The sequence below is a fragment of the Nuphar pumila genome, chromosome 9 (assembly GCF_984573655.1).
Source record: "Nuphar pumila chromosome 9, dmNupPumi1.hap1.1, whole genome shotgun sequence".
Lineage (NCBI taxonomy): Eukaryota > Viridiplantae > Streptophyta > Magnoliopsida > Nymphaeales > Nymphaeaceae > Nuphar > Nuphar pumila.
The window spans coordinates 63,547,596-63,569,621 of record NC_143257.1 but is presented as its reverse complement, the minus strand read 5'-3'; the positions used below and the strand labels follow the sequence as shown (position 1 = coordinate 63,569,621).

Here is a 22,026-nt window from a genome sequence, read left to right as displayed (position 1 = left end):
GTGGACTCCTAGACTATGAGAAATAGAATTGAACTAGATCTGGGCCACTTGAACTTCTGGTGAGCTCAAGTTAGACTCAAGAGAATAGGGTCGACTGAGATTGACTGACTCAGGAATAATTGACTGAAATTTGAGGTAGAAATGATCTTATTTCTAAGGAAATGAACCAATTTTAATCGAAATGGTCAGAAACGAATAGGATTTGCTCACCGTGAGCTCATGTGAGCTAGAAATGACAAACATTCTAACTATTCTGAGCTTGAAAATGAGCTGGGTCGACTCTGACTGACAGGGTGCCTAAGGTGACCTATGGGTAAAATGGTAATTTTTTGATGAAATGGGCAAAATGACACCTAAACTAGGACAAACTTAGGGTTAGACTCCTACTGAGATTGACATCTACTGAAAGAGGGTGTTTGAGGATGGATGAGAAAAATTTGAGGTGTTTACAGATGCCCATCTTTGCTACTAAGCCGATTGATAGTCGAGCTTAGTGGCAAAAAAACACACATCAAATTTAGGCTATAGAAATGCCCCCGTTAGAAGATCTGACTGGGTATGAAAGAATTAACTCTGGTGGTGGTGGTAGATGTGGAACGAAGGAAATATAGAGGAAGATTCACCTCATCGAAATGAGGCTCAGGCTTGACCTTTACCCTGAACGGGAAGAAGATACCTCACAAAGGAGGCTCAGATGTAACCCTTAACCTGAACAAACATGGATAATATAAAAACCTCATGGAATGAGGCTCATGTGTAACCCTTAACCTGAATGGGCATGGATAAAATACCTCACGAAGTGATGCTCAGGTGTAACCCTTAACCTGAATGAGCATGGATAAAATACCTCATGAAGTGAGGCTCAGGTGTAACCCTTAACCTGAACAAGCATGGATAAAATACCTCACGAAGTGAGGCTCAGATGTAACCTTTAACCTGAACGGGTATGGATAAAATAGAATCCTCGAATGAAGAAACCATGATGAAACCTTCAGATTTCGCACAATAAATCCGAGACGGGTTTGCAAAAACATGAAAATGGGGTTTCCTAAAGCTTCGAAAAGGGATTGATCTTGGGCATCTCATTGCTGGGACTAAATAGCTTTTGAAATAACCTTTTACTGGAAAAATAGATGTTGGCTCAACCTCCAACCAAAAACAAAAAAATGAACTATCTATGGTGGGACAGTGGGGAACACAGGAAAGTGTGCGAATCTGAGAGCCCGTGTGCTCAGATTAAAAATAGAAGGGAAGAATCTTGAAAAATCATGTTATCAAGTCCTAAAGAGGGATAACAACGCTAGAATATATCAAAAATGGACATCAAGCTCTTACTTCATGTCGGGATAACGTGAAAAGATTGCCAATAAGATAAAAATCGTGGTTGATTAAAAAATAATTGAAAATAAGCACATTTGTGTGAAAAATATTCCCTCTTCTACCTAAAGTATTGCCTCTAATTGGGCTAACTCCGTAGAATCAAAATCAAAATCAAATGATTGATGTTGGGTTTCTTCAAGGAAGCTATCCATCTTCTTGATATGAAAAGAAAGGAATTTGCTCTCAATATCATAAAAGTGATTTATAAAAGGATATTGATAAAAGAATTTCACATAAATAAAGATAATTCTTGGCAGTTTCTGGCAATTTGATATCTGAGGTTTACCTATGATGATCTTTTGACACTCTTTTGAGACATAGAAATTGAGCTATCTTGGGATTTAGAAAGAATTTCATCATATCAGCCTTCAACTTGGTGATGTTATGATTTTCTCTAGAAGGGCACATCACATGCTCCTTCAACTTGAAGATGTTTCGAGTCTTCTTTAGTCCCAAGAATTATATTAATGATGTTGTCTCTTTGGTTGAAATCTCTTGATGATCTTTTATGCTCTTTTGAGACATGAAAATTGAGCTCTCTTGGGATTTGGCGAGAATTGCATCATATCGACCTTCAACTTGGCGATGTTCTGATTTTTTCTGGAAGGACGCATCACAAGCTCCTTCAACTTGGAGATGTTTTGAGTCTTCTTTGATCCCATGAGTTATATTGATAATATTGTCTCTTTGGTTGGAAATCTTTTTATGATAACATAAATCAAATATCTTTTAGAGATTGTCGGGAGGTTCATCGCATCAGCCTTCAACTTGGCGATGATTTAAACTTTTTCTGGAAGGACATATCACACACTCCTTCAACTTGAAGATGATTTGAGTCTCCTTTGACCTTGGAGGTCTAACTCATCCACTAGTCTTTAACTTGACAATAATTGAGAGATCCCTTTTGCAAATAATTAATTATAGCTTGAATGATAGAAGAGATATTGAGATTGAGTGGATTCTTTTTTTATCACCCAGGATATTTCCACTACCTTGTTACCATAAGAATGGTTTTTAAAAATGTGTCATAGTTATGATCAATATCAGTTCACTTATGGCTTTTCAATATCATTGAATTTTTCTTGCTAGTCACATCACAGATTTTTCTTTCATCCTTTTGGATGACCAACATAAAAGCTTTGAATTTTGAATCTTTCTTCGCAAAAGTCTTATCCTTTTAGAAAGAATACTGAAGGTAATTTGAGGTAAAATCTTTGTGCACTAAAAGTTTGAGATCAACAACTGTTTTTAATAGCAAATTGGCAAAATGTTCTTGAAATCCTTAATGAAAGAGATCGCTTGACATCCAATCAACATATTTGTGACTGAATTCTCCTGTTTTTTTTCCAAAGGAGAGACTCAAGATTGACCCTTATCTGAACGGGTAATAAAAAGCTACTTCTCTATCTCCTAAAGAGGAGGTGTTTGCAAAATGACTCTTTTGAAGAGAAATTAAGTTTTCATCAAAACTCTCTAACTTTAGGCCTCTCTTATAGAAAGGTGGCCGATTGGGTAAGATCGATGAATTGTCATAGAGGAGTAAGTCCATCATACTCTCCCTGAAAAGAGGGTCCTCGATGACGGGATGGCCTAACAAAAGACATTGGGGGCTACAAGGAGAATGAGTTTTCGTCGAAGCTCTCCGTGAAAACAGGGATCCTTGTATGACAATAAAAATTGTTTTACAAACTGTTCGCAAAGACACAAGTCCCTTTAAATTCTCCTTAAAATAGGGGTTCAGTGAATAAACAATAATTGCATACGAAAGGAACGAGCTCACTCGGACTCTCCCTGTAAGAAAGGGTCTCTCGCAAGAAAAATGATTGATATTTGATATTGAGCCAATTATGAACGAGTCCAACATGAAGGTCGGGTCTTGAATGACCATGATTGGCAAAAGTGGCATGTGGGTAAGAAAATGATTGATTTTGATAAAATTGGTAACTCAAAGGCTTGCTTGATAAAATTGGTTAACTGGAGGTCTACCTACCAAAATTGATTGACCCGGAGGTCTGATATATAAGATGGGCGACCCAGAGGTCATACTGATAAAGATGAATTGACCCGTAAGTCTAAAAATTGGCAGAGCCTGAATCTTGATGTGAGACCAGTATGAGGATTGAATTTGAAAGAGTGACCAGTACGAACACTGGATTTGGTAAAAGAACCAACGCAAAGTTAGATTTTGTGAAAGAACCAACAGAAAGCTAGATGTGATGAAAGGACCAACTTGACAACTGAATTTTGAAGGACCAGTGCTAAACTGGATTTTGAAAGGAAAGTTTGAGTCAGAACTCAAATCTTCAAAGAAAAACTAGAACGATTCTTTGAGTTTAAAGGAAGGAAATTTGAGTCAAAACTCAAATCGTTAAAGAAAACTGGAAAATTCGAGTCAAAACTCAAATCTTCGAAGGAAAACTAGACCAATTCAGAGTTTAAGGAAAGAAAATTTGAGTCGAAACTTGAATCCCAAAGGAAAATTACATTAATTCAGATTTAAAGGAAAGAAAACTCTAGTCGGAACTCAAATCCTAAATGAAAATTAAACCAATTCAGATTTAAAGAAAAGAAAATTTGAGTTGAAACTTGAATCCCAAAGGAAAATTAAACCAATTCGGATTTAAAGGAAAGAAAATTCGAGTCAAAACTTGAATCCCAAAGGAAAATTAAACCAATTTGGATTTAAAGGAAAGAAAATTTGAGTTGGAACTTGAATCCTAAAGGAAAATTAAACCAATTTGTATTTAAAGGAAAGAAAATCTGAGTCGGAACTCGAATCCCAAAAGAAAATTAAACTAATTCAGATTTAAAGGAAAGAAAATTCAAGTCAGAACTCGAATCCCAAAGGAAACTGAAAAATTTGAAAATTGGATTTAAAAATTAGCTTGACAACTGAATTTTGAAAGCTCGATTAGTACAAAGACTGAATTTTGGAATAGTTCGATAGAGGTTCAATGTAGGAACTATCGGTTCCTTAGGGATCTAACCTAAGGGCCACATTGGCTCAACAGGGGACCAACCTACAAACTATTGGTTCTATAGGGATCTAACCTAAGAACCACATCGGTTCAACAGGGGTCCAAACCTACGAACTATCGGTTCTATAGGGATCTAACTTAAGAACCACATTGGTTCAGCAGGGGTCTAACCTACGAACTATCGGTTCTATAGGGAGTTAACCTAAGAACCACATCAGTTTAGCAGGGGTCCAACCTACGAACTATCGGTTCCTTAGGGATCTAACCTAAGGGCCACATCAATTCAGCAGGGGTCTAACCTACGAACTATCGGTTCTATAGGGATCTAACCTAAGAACCACATCGGTTCAGCAGGGGTCCAACCTACGAACTATCGGTTCTATAGGGATCTAACCTAAGAACCACATCGGTTTAGCAGGGGTCCAACCTATGAACTATCGGTTCCTTAGGGATCTAACCTAAGGGCCACATCAATTCATCAAGGGTCCAACCTACAAACTACCAGTTCCTTAGAAATCTAACCTAAGAACCACATCGGTTTAGCAGGGGTCCAACCTACGAACTATTGGTTCAAGCGAATGCAGATCAGGCAAATAAAGGGACAACACTTGGTAATGCTTGATGATTGTGATGGGAGATTTTCAATCCTTACCCTCATGATGACTTGGACAATCACCGGGGTCTTAGAATTATCCCTTATCCTGAATGGGTATATGAATTTGATGCAAATGAATGTAAATAGATGGGAATGAATGCAAATAAATGCAAATAGATGCAAATGGATGGTGAAATATTTTGTTTGATCCTGCCTGCATACAAGATGTTTTGAAGACAAATTTTTAAAAAAATGCCCTAGTGTAATAGGGGAAAAAAGAAGAAGGATAATTGACATTTGACAAACATTCTCTAAAGGTAACAAGGCAATGGGCTTCTTGATTGATTTTGGGAGGCATGTTTTAACAATCCTAAAAATGAAAAAAGGGTTTTTAGGGAAAACTACAAGCCTTAAAAATAGCCTTTTGTATGAAAGAAAAGAATAATGGCATAGACAAAATAGAAGTAAAAATGATGGGCACCAAAATATGAAGAAAAGATCTGTCTTTTGTTGATTGAGTCAAATTGATGACAATGACTGAGTATTTTCAGGGATTAACAAAAGGACATAAAAGACTGGGCCTGTCTTGTCCCTATAAGACGATAGAAATAAAGGAAGAAAGCAAGAAAACTCTGGAATTGTCATTCTTCTGAGTGGTCCAAGAAAGGCTTGGTCATGATGATCGGTTGTTCTTCTCTTTTATCTTCCACCAGAATATTTTTATCAATGCAATCCTGGATGATGTTCTTAAGGATGAAACAGTTCTCTGTGTCATGCCCTACTGCTCAGTGAAACTTGCAAAACTGTTCTTTGAATCTAGCCATAATTGATGGGAAATCAACGACTTTGGGCAAATAGATCATATCTCTCGCGAGCATATATTCCAGAACACTCTCAAGTGTCTCGTCCAGAGGGCTGAACATTCGATCAGTACTCTAGCCTTGCGCTTTAGTTTTTCCTGAATTTTCTTTTTATGCTAGGGACTGGATTGGAGAGACTTATCATTGTTGAAGAACTTCCCTTTTTGGCCTTCGGATCCCTCTAAATTATTGCCATGATTATTTTTGTTGCCTTTGTTATTGTAGGAGGAATTGGCAAAAAGAGTAAAGTGAGTTTTCTTCTTGACATCTTGACTGCTTCTTGCAATGGTAATGCCCTCATAGACTGTGTTCTCCATTCCCTTCTAGAGCCATTCAACTCATTGAGTGAGCTCAATAAAAGACATGGAGGGTGAGGTAGAAATAAGACTTCTCAGAGGCTGTGAGAAGTTGTTTAGGATGATCTGGAGTGTGTGCTCCTTTGAGATGGGGGTTCTCATTTTGTTGCAGGTGCTTCTCCACCTACAAATGAAGTCTCTGGCTTTCTAATTGTCATTTTGCTTCAGATTGTACAAATGATTTAATGTTGGCAGTGCTTCAGTGTTGAACAGAAAATGTTCAATAAATAGATTGACCACCTTGTCGAACTCCTTTAACTTGATGGGGTTGATGTGCTTTGAGTACCATTTGGTAGCGGTACCCTCCAAACTGCATGAAAACATCGAAAGAGAGCACGATTGTCTCTCCTGAACCGGTTGCACTCGACAAAGAACATGGCGAGATGAGCCTTGGGATCGCCGGTCCCATCGAACTTGATAAATTTTTGGAAAAGGTCTTCGAGACTATTATCCCCTTCCAAACCATCGTAAAAGGTCTCACTCGTGAAGACCTTCTTGCCCTTGTCACGGACCTGCAAATCTTTGACCATATTGGCCATTTCCTTCAGTTGTGCCTGGACTGGGTCATCCACAGACTGATCCTTGGATTTGTTGGCCGCCTTTCGAAATGCTTGCTGAGTTGAGATAAAGGCTTTCTACTCTTCATTGGTATCACCCACTAAATTGGCTTCATCATAGGTATCCTCGTGCTGAACCCGTTTCTTTGAAATCTTCGGATGCCTTTTCATAGTATGGCCCTTGAGCTTCTTCTTAGAGGGAACCTTGCTTGAACTGGCCTCTGTTAGCTTGGTCATCATCTTATTTATCATTCTATGGAATAACGAGTTCATATGAGGATCAATGTCATCATTGGCCTGCTGGCTCTGATCTCTAGCAGATCGCGGGGAGTCCATTTCTTGCTCGGATATAGATGAGTAGCTGATATGCTGGACAAGTGCAATTTTCTTGTCGAACCTTGTCTGAACCATATGGAATCATGAGTGCTCTTTGCAGAACAAGATGGATGATTAGACTTGAAGAACGAATTGAGATAAAAATGAATAGAGGAAAAATAATCGATGAGGATCAGGTCAACAATTTGAAGGATATCCCATTACCAGGGATTGGGTCTTCGTAAGAATTATGACAATTACGTTGCTATTCTCGTAAAGGAAATAAACAACTAAGATATGTCTTGTTACCTAGGCGAGGTCGTCAAACCATGATGAGATGAAAGGTGATTAAAAGAAAATGATTTCATTGATAATAGACTTGACAAAAAGGGGGTGTACAAACAATTTGCCACCACTCAAGATAATCATAGGACACTCGAGGACCAGGGAAAACAGTGAGGGTAACAAAAGAATCACAACTATATTTGGCAGAATGGTATGTTTTGGATCACTGAGCAAACTTTAGATCAAACTCTGGCATAATGCCTAATAATATCCGAGCATCAATTTGCTTCTGCTTCTGCGAGAACTGCCTAACACATCGCTCTGGCTGGTAATAGATAGAAAAGAATGGCCCAAGTAACTTGAGTCACTTTCCATGCACATAAGTATATCGAGGGGATGACTCTTGGTGGTCGAAGTAATCCCACACTATTTCTTTTTCGTGGAGGTTCTCGATCAAGAATTTGTACCAAGGTAGTGGATCTTTATCATTATATATGAAAGAACTCACTCTAGTTGGCACGTGCCAGAAGAACCAAGATTGCAATGTGTAGATGCACCCTTCTACTAAGATCGAATCTTTGAGCATGAAGTCAGTCAATTTATGGTATAAGAAGGCAAGTACGGCCATGGCAACCGAGAGATGGTTGGTCTACCGATTTTTCCATCTTCACAAAAGCTACACTATTCTGATGTCAATGTAGTTTTGTCCATCCTGAAAGAAGGCTAGTCCCACCGTGCACAAGATCATTGCATGCTGAATCTTTTCTCGCACTGCTTAGGATAAGGAATCGACTTCTTCAAATATCCCATACTGTCGGTATAGCTCAAACAAGTCAACACACTGACTCTTATATATGTCTATCAGTGGTTAGGATCTGCGCCTAGTCATTCAGGCTAAAGCATCTCGGGGGTCGAGTCCCTTGACGTTGATAAAAATTTGCTGCTCTAATGGATCCTCTGGTTGACCAGCTGGCTCAGGTAGACCCATAATCTCTGAAAATTCATCCAATAGTAGAATCATCTCTCCTCACAGAAACCAAAAGGTGCAGGTGCGTGGATTCCACCGCTCTACCAGTGCTTGAATCAAATTGCCATTGACGATCTGCTTTCCCACTGATGAAGTCAGTTCTAATCTGTAGTCGCTTAGATGGTCTGGAAACATATGGGAGAAGTTTTTTAGCCAAGAATAATATCACCAAAAAAAGAAAGGTCTGATGTTTAGAGTTTGATATTCAGGGAGACCTTTTCGCACCTCGTAAGAGATATGACCCGTAGGAAAGATAGAATCAAGCTGACTAGATGCCATCAGAATAGACTAGAAACAAATAGGAAATCAGGACTAGACTTGAGAAAAAATGCATGATTTTTTAAAGTTGCAGGCAGGATCAAAATAAGGCTGAAATTCGAGATCCAAAGGAAAGGAAGGATGTAAATCGCCTAGAGTTTTGAAGGAAAATAGAGGATTTTTGTTTGAAAAATCATCCAAGGTTTGATAAAATATTTATAAAAATAAAAGAGAATGCAAAGTAATACAAGAAAATAAATGGAGAATAACGAAGGTACATTCATATCACATCCTGCACAAATAAGTATACGCATACAACATTTCCTAAAAGGCTAACTCTAAATGCATAAATTTTGAAATGGTTGTAGGACCCTAATCCTAACTCTAAGGCTCAGATCATTTATGTCCAATCATGCTATGCCAATATACTCGAGCTGAGACTCGATATACGTGGCATAAAAACACTTTCTCTGGTTCAAAGCTCATGTTTTCCAATATCTTTGAGCACCTACTGATATACTTTGGACTATGGCCCTCAGTACGTGGTAGGGGGGATCAACCCAAATAGGTGGCCCAGTTGTGAGGCTTTGTCCCGAACTATGATTCTAGAAGAAAGCCCAGCAATGTGGTGGTTAGATAAAAATAAGTGGGGGTTGTTTTTGAAAATTGATTATCATGCAAGAAAACAGAAGGCTCTAATGACCTAAAGAAGTAGAATTTTGAAAATTTTGAGAAGAAAATAATATTTTCAATTAGATCCTAGATTGTGGAGGATTGTATTTGACCTAAATCTAAGTGAGCATGAATAATGCCTCCTCAATCAGTCCTACCAAACCATGCCTAAGTCTATATGCAATCCATGTCAGTTGGGTTTGATTCTAGGCTCCTAGGTTCACATGATATAGAGCTGACATTATAGAACATGATTTTGACAAGTTGAATAGAGCAAAGTACGATATTGATCAGGTGAAGACAGGTCCCATCACAGTCGCCAAACCTATTATCATTGCAAAATTTTACTTTTGCAAGTCAAACTAACCTTTTGAAAAAGTTTTGAAAATAACTCACCTTTGTTTTAAAATGCGAGAAAATTTTGAGGAATGAGACTTGTCTCTCGGTACAAGGTTCAACCGTTCCTGGCACCATAACCAGAGGTAATCAAACCAAGGATCAATCATGTGCTTTGCTTTACACAACTGTCTAAATTGATGTTCTATTCCTAAATGCATGAAGAATCAGGCATATGCTATGACTTAGAAATTTTTTGACTGAAAACATGCTGTATGCTTGGAATGTTTTGAAATACTTGAAAAGGGGGATACCTTGAAAATCGTAAACTACAATTAGGAAATATTTCTAAAGAATGGAAAATTGTGAATTGGACTAAAAATAGATTGAAAATTTCTTGAAAAACAAAGGGGTTTATGAGAAAATCGATTTTAATAAAAAAGACAAAGAAAATCAGATTTTCTGAGATTGAATTGAAAAATATCAAAAGGGATGGGCGTGTGGCCTTGTGAAACTCTTTTCATGATGCAATCTAACCTAGATGATGCATGAATGCAGTTTGTGAAAATATTTTTTGAAGAACTTGTGAAAAATCATTGATAAAAAAAAAAATTGTACCTTATAGAATTTAGATGAAATATATTTGCCACATATCCCTAACTATGGCCATGAATATGTATGGAATATAGTTCATTTGATTCTAAAAGGGAGAAATACTTAAAAAAACTTTAGAAAATGTGTAATAATTTCTTAAAATAGCCTAAAAGTGTAGACCGTTTGTGGCTTAAAAGAAGATGATAAATCTAGATATTGTTCGTATTCTGACTATGGCCACAAATACGAACTCCATTGAGTTTATTAACTCCTTAGAAGCGAGTGCATGTGCCATTTATATAGACCATTGTGAATTTGAATATGCATGAATCATCATCCATCACATAATCAATATTATTGAAAATAAACTATATGCAATGCAACCCTAATCTAAGCAGAAAAGTAAATTCTTATTCCAATATTTATAATTTACATTAATAATAAATTAAAAGAGAAAAAAAATAATAAATAAAAATACAATCTTGAGTGTCCCTGCAAAATTAGCAAATTTGTTAGTGGATAAATGTCGGCTTTTCAAAATTTATCTAATAATATTGGAAATCGAGGGATTTATACAGATATAAGCCTTTTTTTATGCTTTTCTAAAATAAACACAATAAAGGATGATGCATAAGTGAATAAATAAGAAAAATAAACAACTTTAAAATTCAGAATTTTGAGAAAAATAGCCAAAATATCCTTAAAAATTGACATTTATTGCAAAATAGCCTTAAAATTAGGGTTTTTCAGAAAAGATTTTCGTAAAACGCTTAATCTAGGGATCAAACAAATTCAAAATAAAGCCAAATCGGGTAGAGAAAACCCTTATATGATTATGAACATAATCAAATCCTAAAAATATAAAGCTTTTCATAAAAAAAATGAAATATTAGAAAAAAAACAATTTTTGCCCGTGTTTCAGTTGAATCAGGACTCCGCAAACATCCTGTTTTGATGAAATAACTAAATAATGCATCAAATAAATTAAAAAATTTATAAAAATTGACATGAATACTTATAATAACCCTAAAATTAAAATGAAATTGAAAAATATATATTTTTGGTGTTATTTAAATATAAATATTAAATAAAGAAAGGAAAATATGTGATTTTGCCTGCAGTCACGTACCTATCACATTGTTAGGCCCAAATAAGATATCAAACAACCATAAAAATTTATGAAATTTTATAGAGAGCAACTAGACAAATGAACAAAAATAATCTTTTTTACAGATCAGAAAAAGCATCTCTGGTCTGGAAGATATGATTTTGGCAATATGTACCTAATTTTGGCCTATATGTAATGATGTAAAATAGATAGATCCAGTTTCGGGTACAGGAAAATATAGTAAAAAGTCTAAAAAATTTATAAAATTTTGCAGAGATATACTAGAAATCACAAAGAGAAAAATTTTATTTATGGATCATCGATACAATCTCTGGTGAGGAAGAAATTGATCTGACAAGTTGAACCATTATTCGAACCAAGATTTTTATTCAAGAAATATAGGTTCCAATTGTGAGCTTCAAGAAAAAAAAAATTCATGGTAAAAATTTATGAAAATTACAGCATAAAAAATACACATGCATACAAATTAGTGAATTTTTATGTATTATCAATACAATCTTTGGTGAAGCAAAAATCGTTCCAGCAAGTTGACTCAATCCCTGAATCAGGTCTGTCAGTTCAAGAAATACATATGTTGTTGGATAAAAAAAAATAAAGAAATCCACCTTATAAATTTATAAACATTTCACAAATTGAAGTAGACATCATGAGGGGTACACTGCTTTTTAAGGATCATCGATTTGATCTTGGACGAGGGAGATATGACTTTAGAAAAATGCTTTTGGATTTTCACAACATTTTCCCAACTCAGAAAATACGTCCTGACTTTGATTTTTGAAAACAGGGTTATAGACCTCTAAAAATCCCAATTTTTTTATTGAAAACCATAAAGACATGAATTGTTTCACCATAAAAAATTTAGATTTTATTAATAAATATAAACTGGCAAAATAATTACATTAACAGACAACCAGATTTGTAAATAACAAAACTAAAATCCTAGAATGAAATAAAATTGATTATTCATGCTGAAAACATAGAAAACGTGTAAATAATGCAATGAATCATGATTTGATGCTTGAGAAACTAAAATAAACATGAATATGATGAAATAAAAAAAAAAATTAGGGAAGCATGATTAGAAATTTGATTTAGCCATTAAAAGAGAGATTCAACCTATAGAAAGGTCGAATTTCGATCCTTTTCGGGCATTTAGCATAATAAATGCATTATCAATGATTCTAATAGATCAAAATCATGTAAAACATCATGAATGATCAGTAGATCATCATCTTGGGTCGTGAGCATTGGCCTTGAATGAAAAAAGAGAAACTCATACACAAAAGAGGGCGACAATGGTGGAAATAATAGAAAAACAATAAAAAAAATGGAAAAAATAAAAAGAGGAAGGGATGCTCACCTTGGGCTGCAACAGTGGAGGCTTCTGAACTTGAGGAGGAAGAAAGATCAATGAAAGAGGGAGAGAATATGATGTTTTGGTCAAAATCCCCATGGACTTTTTTTATATATTTTCAAAAGAACATTAATTAGGGTTAATTAGAGAGTTTTATTTTTTTTCAAAACTCTTCTTAATTAATTCAATTAAGGGGGGGGGGGGGGGGATTTTCCTAAAGACTACTAACCTAAACCAAACCCTAATTAGCTAACCTAATTGACTCCTAATTGATTTGAAAGAGTCTCAAATGTGGCGCCACCTCTGTGGGTCCACATTTGGTTTTTAAAACATTAATTAAAAGTTAAAAATAAGGTTTTAAAAATACTAAAATAAAGGTGGAGTTTTAAAATCAATTTTGATTTTTTCAAACTTCTAATCTAACTTGAACACTAACTAAACCTTAAACTAACCTAAATATCCTCAAATGTGGTGCCACCTAGTGTGGGCCTCGTTTGATTTTTTAAAAAACTTGAAAATAAAGGGGTTAAAAACATTTTTTAAAAAAAAAACTTCAAAAAGACACCTAGACCCACTAATATTTTTCACTACAAGAAAAACGTGAATTAGCAACGGGCGCTATCTATCGTCAATCCGTCGCTAAACTGTTTAGCGACGGATTGGTGATAGATAGTGCTCGACGTAGATTTTTGGTTGCTAATTAGCAATGAAACTCATTTGTCACTAATCCGTCACTAAGTAGTGATAGATTAGCAATGAATAATATTTGTCGCTAAATAACCAACAGACTTAGTTTTGCGATGTATATTATTCGTCGCTAATCTATTGCTATTTTAGCGACGGATAATATCTGTCGCTAATCTGTCACAAAATTTTTTGAAAAAAATTTAAAAAAATTAAAAAAAATTGAAATATAAATACTTCATATCAAACTCTATATGCCTAAACAGTGCATAACTGTTGTGGGTGACAAATTTTTCAAATGGAGATATTTAATTCCCCTTGCCGCTCCCAGGGCTATTCACGACCGTGTCTTCCAATTTAGTGGTGTTCTGCCTGCTCCTCTACTTCCTGTTCATAGACATTCTATCAGAAGAAAGAAGATAAAAGAAAGGATACAGAACACGAAGAGACTATCTAGATTATTGTCATCAAGAAAATCTATCACAATTTAGTGTGATGAATAAAAAACATACAGATAATAAAAGATCTAAATGCTATCAACATTAATCACAAAATGCCAAGACCAAAATGACCAACTGATTTTGCTTGTAAGTAATTGCCAAGAACAGCTCAATCAACTTAATAGTTGGAGTAGAGAATGAAGCCACCAAATCAGCTAAAAGAAGAAATAGATGAATGAAAGGACAACAAAATTAATAAAAAGAAAAAATGCAATTTTGTACCTTTGGGTTAGCAGGATTTTCAAACTGTTGAAGAATGTAAGAATTGAGAGTCTTTGCTAGCAACTCTTCAGCCTTCTGAACAACACCTTTCGTGCTTTTAGCTGGGTCTGTGAGCACTAGTTCAGCTCCAAAAGCCAGAAGGATCGTTCTTCTCTCAACACTCATAGAAGCAGGCATGGTGATTATAAGCTTGTCACCCTTGGCCGTTGCGGTGAATGCCAACCCAATGCCAGTGTTGCCACTAGTAGGCTCGATCAAGACACTCTTCGGTGTTCATAAAAACACAAAGGTTGAACATGTCACACACACACACACACACAGAGAAGCAATCAACTTGAGTAAGTTCAAACTCGATACATGCCATAATCCTTACAACTAAATTGAACACTCTAAAAAAAGATACATTCAATGGAACATTGTTGAAGCTACATGGGGTCGAGCAGCTAAATCCAGGGTTAAGATTTGAGAATATCAAGTCCCTATACTTTTCCTCCCGAAAAAAAACCCAACAAATGTTAAGTAGAGAGTATTGTAAGTAATGTTGTAAAGAATGGAACCAGAAGGCTAAGTTTCAAGATATAAAAGGGAAAAAGTACCAAGTGGTGAGAAGGAAGCAATGTCATTTAACACCAAACACCTCAGCAACACGATGATTTATTTTATGATTATTTCGCTTTTCTTATATAAATGTCAAGAATAACACGGAAAAATCTTTACAAACTTGAAAAATATAAAATGGGAACTAAGAAAAAACAAATTTTCATAACTTAGGAAAAATATACAAATGTCATCAAAATATAGAAACTAAATATGGACGATGATCATAGAAAATAAATTCCACAAGATATTCAAATTGGTGGTATATTTTCAAATATGGTTGATAATATATTTTTATGAAAATATTGCAGCACTTTTCCAAAAAATACCCAATATTTGTGACGATGATGTAAAAAGGCCATTCACCAGGTACAATACTGAAATTGAAAAGAATTTCCTAACCTGTCCTGGGGTTATATGCTCCTTCTCTTCTGCATCGGGGATCATACTGTACCCAATCATGTGAAAAACAAAGTCAACCACTGTGAGCACAAGATAAGCTTAAGAAAAAGAATGTATATAGGTGACCATAGTACCTATCCTTGACACTAGAGCATGGCTCCATCATCTCCAGCTTAGCCGCAATGTGAGCAACACAGCCATCTACGACATTGTTGAGATACACCAAAGGCGTTTTCCCAATCAACTGTTCAAAACAGAGAATAGGCAGATTCAAAACAAAAGAAAAAGGATGAAGTTTCTTCAAGAAGGGACGAACGGGAATTCAATGAAAAGGGCACACCTCAGTGACATCATGTGCGATGGAGGTTGGTTCTTCCACCATCTTCCGACTGTAAAACCAGAATTAAGCGCTAATCCTTATGATCCCTGCTAACCCAAAGGTCCTCCAAATCGAAGCCCCTCCTTGCGTCGGGAAAGAACACCAACTTCTTCCCACCACCACCACCACCAACAGCTCCACCCATTTCCGATTTCCCCATCACATCATACTTCTTTAATCTGCCGCCACCACCCACATTGTCTTCCTCCTCGTCTGTCACCTTCTCTAGTGCCACAGGATCCGACTGGGGCGGCTTCGTGACAACCATATCGATCGATCCCTCTTCCCCATCGAGAAGCCAAATATTTGGGAGCAATCAGAGAGAGCAAGCAAGGGAGAATTTCGCACCCTAGATGGGCTGGTTTAAATAAAAAAGTAGCGATATAATTTTTTTGTCGCTAAGCCATCGCAAATTAGCGATGGAATTTTTTCTGTCACTAATTTATGCAAATAATTTGAATGTTAGCGACGTATAGTTTTCTCTAACTAATCCATCACAAATTTGCGATGGAAAAAATCCGTCGCTAAGTAGCATTTTTCTTGTAGTTTTTATATTTTTGAAATATGTAAAACATAAAATAAAATGAATTTGAACAAAAATAGAAGAATTAGGATTTGCACCCCTGTAGGGTAGGCCCCACTTGAAGAAATTTGTAAAAATTGAAAACGCCCAAAGTGCATCGTGCATCTTCTCATGCCAATCACGACCTGTTTCCATAGTTATTTTCAGAATGCAGATTAAGATTTTGTTGGTGGCCTCTGCCTGACCATTCCCTTGAGGATAATAAGGGGCTGAGAAGTGATGATGAATCCTAAACTTTGAGCAGAAGGTCTTCATCCTCTCATTCTTGAAATGACTACCATTGTCAGACACAATATCATGCGGCACACCGAAACGACAAAGGAGGTTCTTATGAATGAAAGAAATCACATTAACACAGGTTATAAAATAATAGACCCTCGTGTGGTCTCGGTCAGCTACGATGTCGAATGTCTGTGCGTACCCACAGGGTAATTAACATGATGAAATATAAAGTTAATGCGTTAAGAAAAATCTTCAAGTAGTTGCATAAGGCTTGATGTTGCAATAAGCTGTGATTCTTATAGTGCACGACTCAAGTTAGTTTTTCTTTATATAAAAAATGTGATAACATTTAAATGATGTGTTGAACATTGGCGTTTGTGCTTTATGCCAATTTTACATGAAACGCTTCACTTAAGTCAGGTGTTTATCCACATTAGTTTCAAAGTTGTTATTACTTATATAACTATGATTCATGCATATATCGTGCTTTGATGTTGATGGAATTATATCATGAAATACTTAAACTTTAGCGACCTATACATTTATCACTTGTTAAATGGTTAATAGTTCTATCCAAACATGTTGCACATATATTTGTACACATGACACTATGCACATTCATATGGATATTATGCCTTTTACTTAGACGTGGTAGTCTGACCCTTCAAATTTAATAATTTTCAGAAAACAAATAAGGATGGGCAATTGCAGTCGTTGTTGCGGACGAGCCATGAAACCATACCTTCTTTGGATGTCCCGAGGAACCTTGTTTTAATAAATTCATTAAACTTGTCAATTTGACTTGTAAAATTCCAAGGCAAGATTTTGATTTGCCTAATGTTATTGAGTTTGTGCCATCACCTATAACTCGCCCAAATTATTTGACTGAGAGATTAATAAAATATTTCCACTGTGGTTTTAAAAAAAAAATTATTCCAAAATTTTCAAGTTAAATATTTGAGGCGTTTCCGCTATGGTATCAAAGAAAAACAAGAATATATGGTTCATGGCCTTCCAGCGACCCTGCAAAAGCTCTGTAAGTATTTATTATTGATGTAAATTATAAATATTGGAATAAGAGTTTACTTTTTTGCTTAGATTAGAGCTGCATTGCCTATAGTTTATTTTCAATAATACTGATTATATGATGGATGATGATTCATGCATATTAAAATTCATAATGGTCTACACGAATGGCACGTGCACTCGCTTCTAAGGAGTTAATAAACTCGATGGAGTTCATATTTATGGCCATAATCAGAATACAAATAATATCCAGATTTATCATCTTCTTTTAAGCCATAAACAGTCTATACTCTTAGGCTATTTTCAAAAATCATTGCATATTTTCTAAAGTTTTTTAAAAGTATTTCCCCATTTTAGAATCAAATGAACTATATTTCATACATAGTCAGGGATATGTAGCAAATATATTTTATCTAAATTCTATAAGGCACAAAAAAATTCTTTTTATCAATGATTTTCCACAAGTTCTTCAGAAAATATTTTCACAAACTGCATTTATGCATCATCTAGGTTAGATTGCATCATGAAAAGAGTTTCACAGGGCCACACACCCATCCCTTTTGATGTTTTTCAATTCAATGTCAGAAAAATCGATTTTCTGTCTTTTTCCTAAAAATCGATTTTCTAAGAAACCCCTTTGTTTTTCAAGAAATTTTCAATCTTTTCTGAGTCCAATTCATAATTTTTTATTCTTCAGAAATATTTCCCAAATGTGGTTCACGATTTTCAAGGTATCCCCTTTTCAAGTATTTCAAAACATTCCAAGCATACATCATGTTTTCAGTCATTTTTTTTTAAGTCATAGCACATGTCTGATTCTTCATGCATTTATGAATAGAACATCGATTTAGAAAATTGAGTAAAGCAAAGCACATGATTGATCCTTGGTTTGATTACCCTGGTTATGGTGCTAGGAACGGTTGAACCTCATACCAACAAGCTAGTACCATTCCTTTGAATTATTCTGCATTTTAAAACGAAGGTGAGTTATTTTCAAAACTTTTTCAAAAGGTCAGTTTGACTTGTAAAAGTCAATTTTTGCAATGATAACAGAGGTGTTGACAGCAAAAAAAAAGGTAATATATATATATATATATATATATATATAGAAAAATTAAAGAAATTTATTAAAGACTTATTTTGGAAAATAATTCTCACAAGTAGCATTGTTGCTCCTATGAGGGGTCTCAGGATTATCCCTTATCCTGAATAGGAACACCTCGAGGAACGGGGGTCAGGTTTTTCCCTTAACCTGAAAGGGAAAAACGAATAAAGGAGTACCTCATTGAACAGAGGCATCAAGTTTATCCCTTAACCTGAAAGGGTATAAAGATTGATAAAATTTAATAAAATTGATAAAAACTTGATAAAACTTGAAAAAAATTAAAAAAATTGGTAATAAATTGATGAAAAATTGATTAAATTGAAGAACTTCCTAATCTAGGAAAGAGATCAGGGTCTTCCAAGCTTCCCTGCAATTACAAGACTAACACAAGGCAATAGAAATGCAAAATACAGAAAGGATTTGAAAATACCATGTTAAAACCAATATGCATATGATTATGCTTACGCTTTGATGAAAATGCATATGCAATGCCTATGCTAATAAGAAAATACACATGAAAAATGCATATGTATAAGCAATGCTTATGTCGATGAGAAAATATATATGAGAATGAATTTGCAATGCCTATGCTAAAAATACATATGACAATGCATATGCTAATGGAGAAATGCATAAAATGAAGCTTACAGTAGTTCATGGGACTGCTGTGGGCGTGTATGAAGTCACAGCAGTTCATGGAACTGTTGTGAATGCACATGAGGCCACAACAGCTCATAGGCTATTGTGAATGCACATGGCAATGTGCTATGAATGCATATGAGGTCACAACAGCTCATAGGCTGTTGTTGTGAACACCCCAAAATTTTCAAAATGTTGTAAATATTCTCCTTTTTCCCCTGAGCCTCATTTTCTGAGTAAATTGAGTCCTTTTTTTTTACTCAAAATTCCAGTTTATCTTTGGATTTACTAGAATTAAATCCATTTTATATATCTGACTCGATTTTGAATCCGGATCCCGCATCAAATTCCAAATCAGAGCCTTGTTATCCCATTTTCAAATTAAAATTCACAAAAATACCAAACTATAATTTTTGAAAGGCTCGGATAGTCCATCTGGTATCATGTTGGATCCACAACTCTGTATTTATTGATTCGAGGTTTAAACCTCGAATATTTCCTCAAAATCAGGATGTAAACCCGTTTTCTAAAGAAAATTCCAAAAGATAAACTCAAACTCTCAGAAAAGCCCTCTTTTGTAAATATTTGTAAATTTTTATAAATAGTTTAGAAATCCCATAGTTTTAGAGTTTTTATTTTCAAAAATATAAAAAAATATAGAAAATGCAAAGAAAAGAACCAAAAAAACAATAATAATAATAGAAAATAAAAATACGAAAAAAATGGTTGAGAAACCCCTTTTTATGAAAGTTGTTTTAGTGAAAACCTTCTTTTAGAAAACTTTTTACAAAAAGAACCATTGTTTTGAGAAACCTCAAAAGAGAGAAAACCCTAACCACGCTCGTTTTTTAGAAAGTCGGATGACTCCCTCTTCCCATCTCTCTCTCTCTCTGCTTTATCTCCTTCGATTGCCCCTTTTGAAGCATCGATCTCCAACAAACCTCTGATTCCGCCCGTTGATCCCCAACAAACTCCTTCTCGAGGCTTCCTTTTCCTCTTTAAAAGGGGCACGCAGGAGGAAGGTGGAGGTATCCGTTCTCACCCCGCCACTTGCGTTCTTCACTGTTTCTCTTTCCCCCTCTCCTCTTCAATCTACCATTCTCACCCTTTCCCCCTCTTCTCACCCACGATCGTCTTTCACCCTTCCACCATCACAAACCGTGCTTCATCATCGCACCCCCCTCACGGCTGATCTTCTTCTTCGTTTTCCTTCGTCCCCTTTTCTTCTTCTTCTTACTATTACCCCTCCTCTCTGGTTCTTCCTCAACCGGCTGAAAAGAATCGATAAATCCAAAAGCCCCATTACGGGTCATCCGTTCCTGTAAGCAAGAGGATCCACTATCCAGCAAGCATCAATCCTTCAATCGAGCCATTAGCATTGCAATCGACTGTTATCTGATTCCCCCTTTGTCTTCCGCACCAAAAATAGAAAAAGAAAAAGAAGAGGTTGAAGAAGAGCATAGAAGGGAAGATCCTTCAGGGCCCCAACAGAACCAGGTAAGAATCGCCTTCTCCTATATACTCCCTCTATAAATTTGCCTCTTCCCTCTCCTTTCTCTTGGATTGTTCTTTTGATTTTCTTTTAAAGCAGTATGTGCAATGTCGGTCTGCTTATAGCAACACCGATTTGCACCTCGCAACAGAAATTCAACCCTTCTTTGGGTTACATTTTTCCCATTGTTAGTTTATGTATTTTAACCTTCTGTATCTTCGTTTGTTTTCATTTCGTTTCATGTTAGATGCGGCTAAATTACTGCATTTCCATTTTGTACATTTAGTTCCCTTCCCCTAATTGGTTACTCATTTCCCCTCTCTTGTTTTATCTTCCATTCATCATGGACGAAGAAAATAAAAACAGGGTGACGAAACTAGTTCCAGTAAAAGCAGAGAAAGGGGGATGGTATCCTGCTCTTTGTCTTGGTCATTTATGTAGAATCATCATATCAGCTTCTATGAAGCTGAACGTTCCCGCCAACCCATATCATCAATTAGTTCTTGCTTGCTGTGATCTTTCCATTGTGCATGATCAGTTTGTCTTGTCTCAATTAGTTTGTCTCGTTTATTTCAAACAAGATCATTGGTTACGAGAAACATTCAAAATCAATTATGTTTGTGGTTTACCATGCCCCGTAACCCCTTTGATCCCCTTTTCTTCTCTTTGCCATTTTTCTTGTGTCTCCTTGTTCATTTGTCCCATTAAAGCACTCCGGTAGCATCGAGTTGCCTATAGCAACACCGATCTACTCTTGTGTGATGTTGATGGAATTTCATATTCCAACACATTTTGCTTTTTGTTCGTTATGCCTGATTTTGATCCCTAAAGTGCAGTAAATTTTTTGATTTCCATCTGTAATGTCCCTTTTCTATGAGGAATTTGTTTCTAATAATTTCCTTTAGCATTATATTATGGGCTATAATTTATACAGATTATCCTGTGAACTTCATAGTTACCCCCTTTATTGTTTCATTCTCGCATAAGCTATTTTAGGGCATCCGTTATTCTAGTTTTGACATTTTACACATATAGTTTGTTTCTAGCATCACAACCCCATGCAATGATTTTCTCTTAATGATAAAACTGATGTAGCAATTCACTTGTCAATCCCTTTTAATATTTAAGACCATGAAAGAATCATGCCGTCCATATCATTAGATTTTTGGGTTCCATGCTGGCATCAGTGGTAAGCTTGAATAAAGCAAGACAGTCACATGTGAATAGTAGGCCGATGGATGATCTATATCCAAAAGAGCAGTGAATTGCGGATGCTTCTAATAATTGATGAAATTATCCAAGCTGGCTGGAGGATCTGTTTTGTAGCTGAGAAAGGAGCAAATGCTTCCTCATTGGGATCATTCGTTATCATAAGGAAGGCAAAGTTGTAGCCCATCATAAATATTGCAACAGTCTTTTTTTTGTTTTTTTTCTAATTCATCTGGCTGCAGGTACGAAGTAAGGGACTACATCTTCAAA

At 35.7% G+C, this 22,026-nt stretch overlaps 1 protein-coding gene across 1 annotated transcript; it reads right to left on the bottom strand.

The window, feature by feature from the left end:
* Nucleotides 1–6,804: 6,804 nt before the first annotated feature.
* Nucleotides 6,805–15,483, bottom strand: LOC149828615 (putative inactive cysteine synthase 2). Its single transcript, XM_090017098.1, has 5 exons — nt 15,442–15,483; nt 15,236–15,345; nt 15,102–15,159; nt 14,103–14,366; nt 6,805–7,128 (listed from the first exon to the last, which is right to left on the bottom strand). Exons 1-5 carry the CDS (start codon nt 15,481–15,483, stop codon nt 6,805–6,807), a joined length of 798 nt encoding a protein of 265 aa, XP_089873224.1.
* Between the last annotated feature and the right edge of the window lie 6,543 nt (nt 15,484–22,026).

Bases quoted from the DNA above. Each gene is read 5' to 3' on its own strand.
- LOC149828615 (XM_090017098.1), bottom strand. From the start codon at position 15,483: ATGGTGGAAGAACCAACCTCCATCGCACATGATGTCACTGAG. The intron at 15,346-15,441 runs GTGTGCCCTTTT...TGTTTTGAACAG, and splicing joins TCGCACATGATGTCACTGAG to TTGATTGGGAAAACGCCTTT. The intron at 14,367-15,101 runs GTTAGGAAATTC...TGAACACCGAAG, and splicing joins AGCATATAACCCCAGGACAG to AGTGTCTTGATCGAGCCTAC.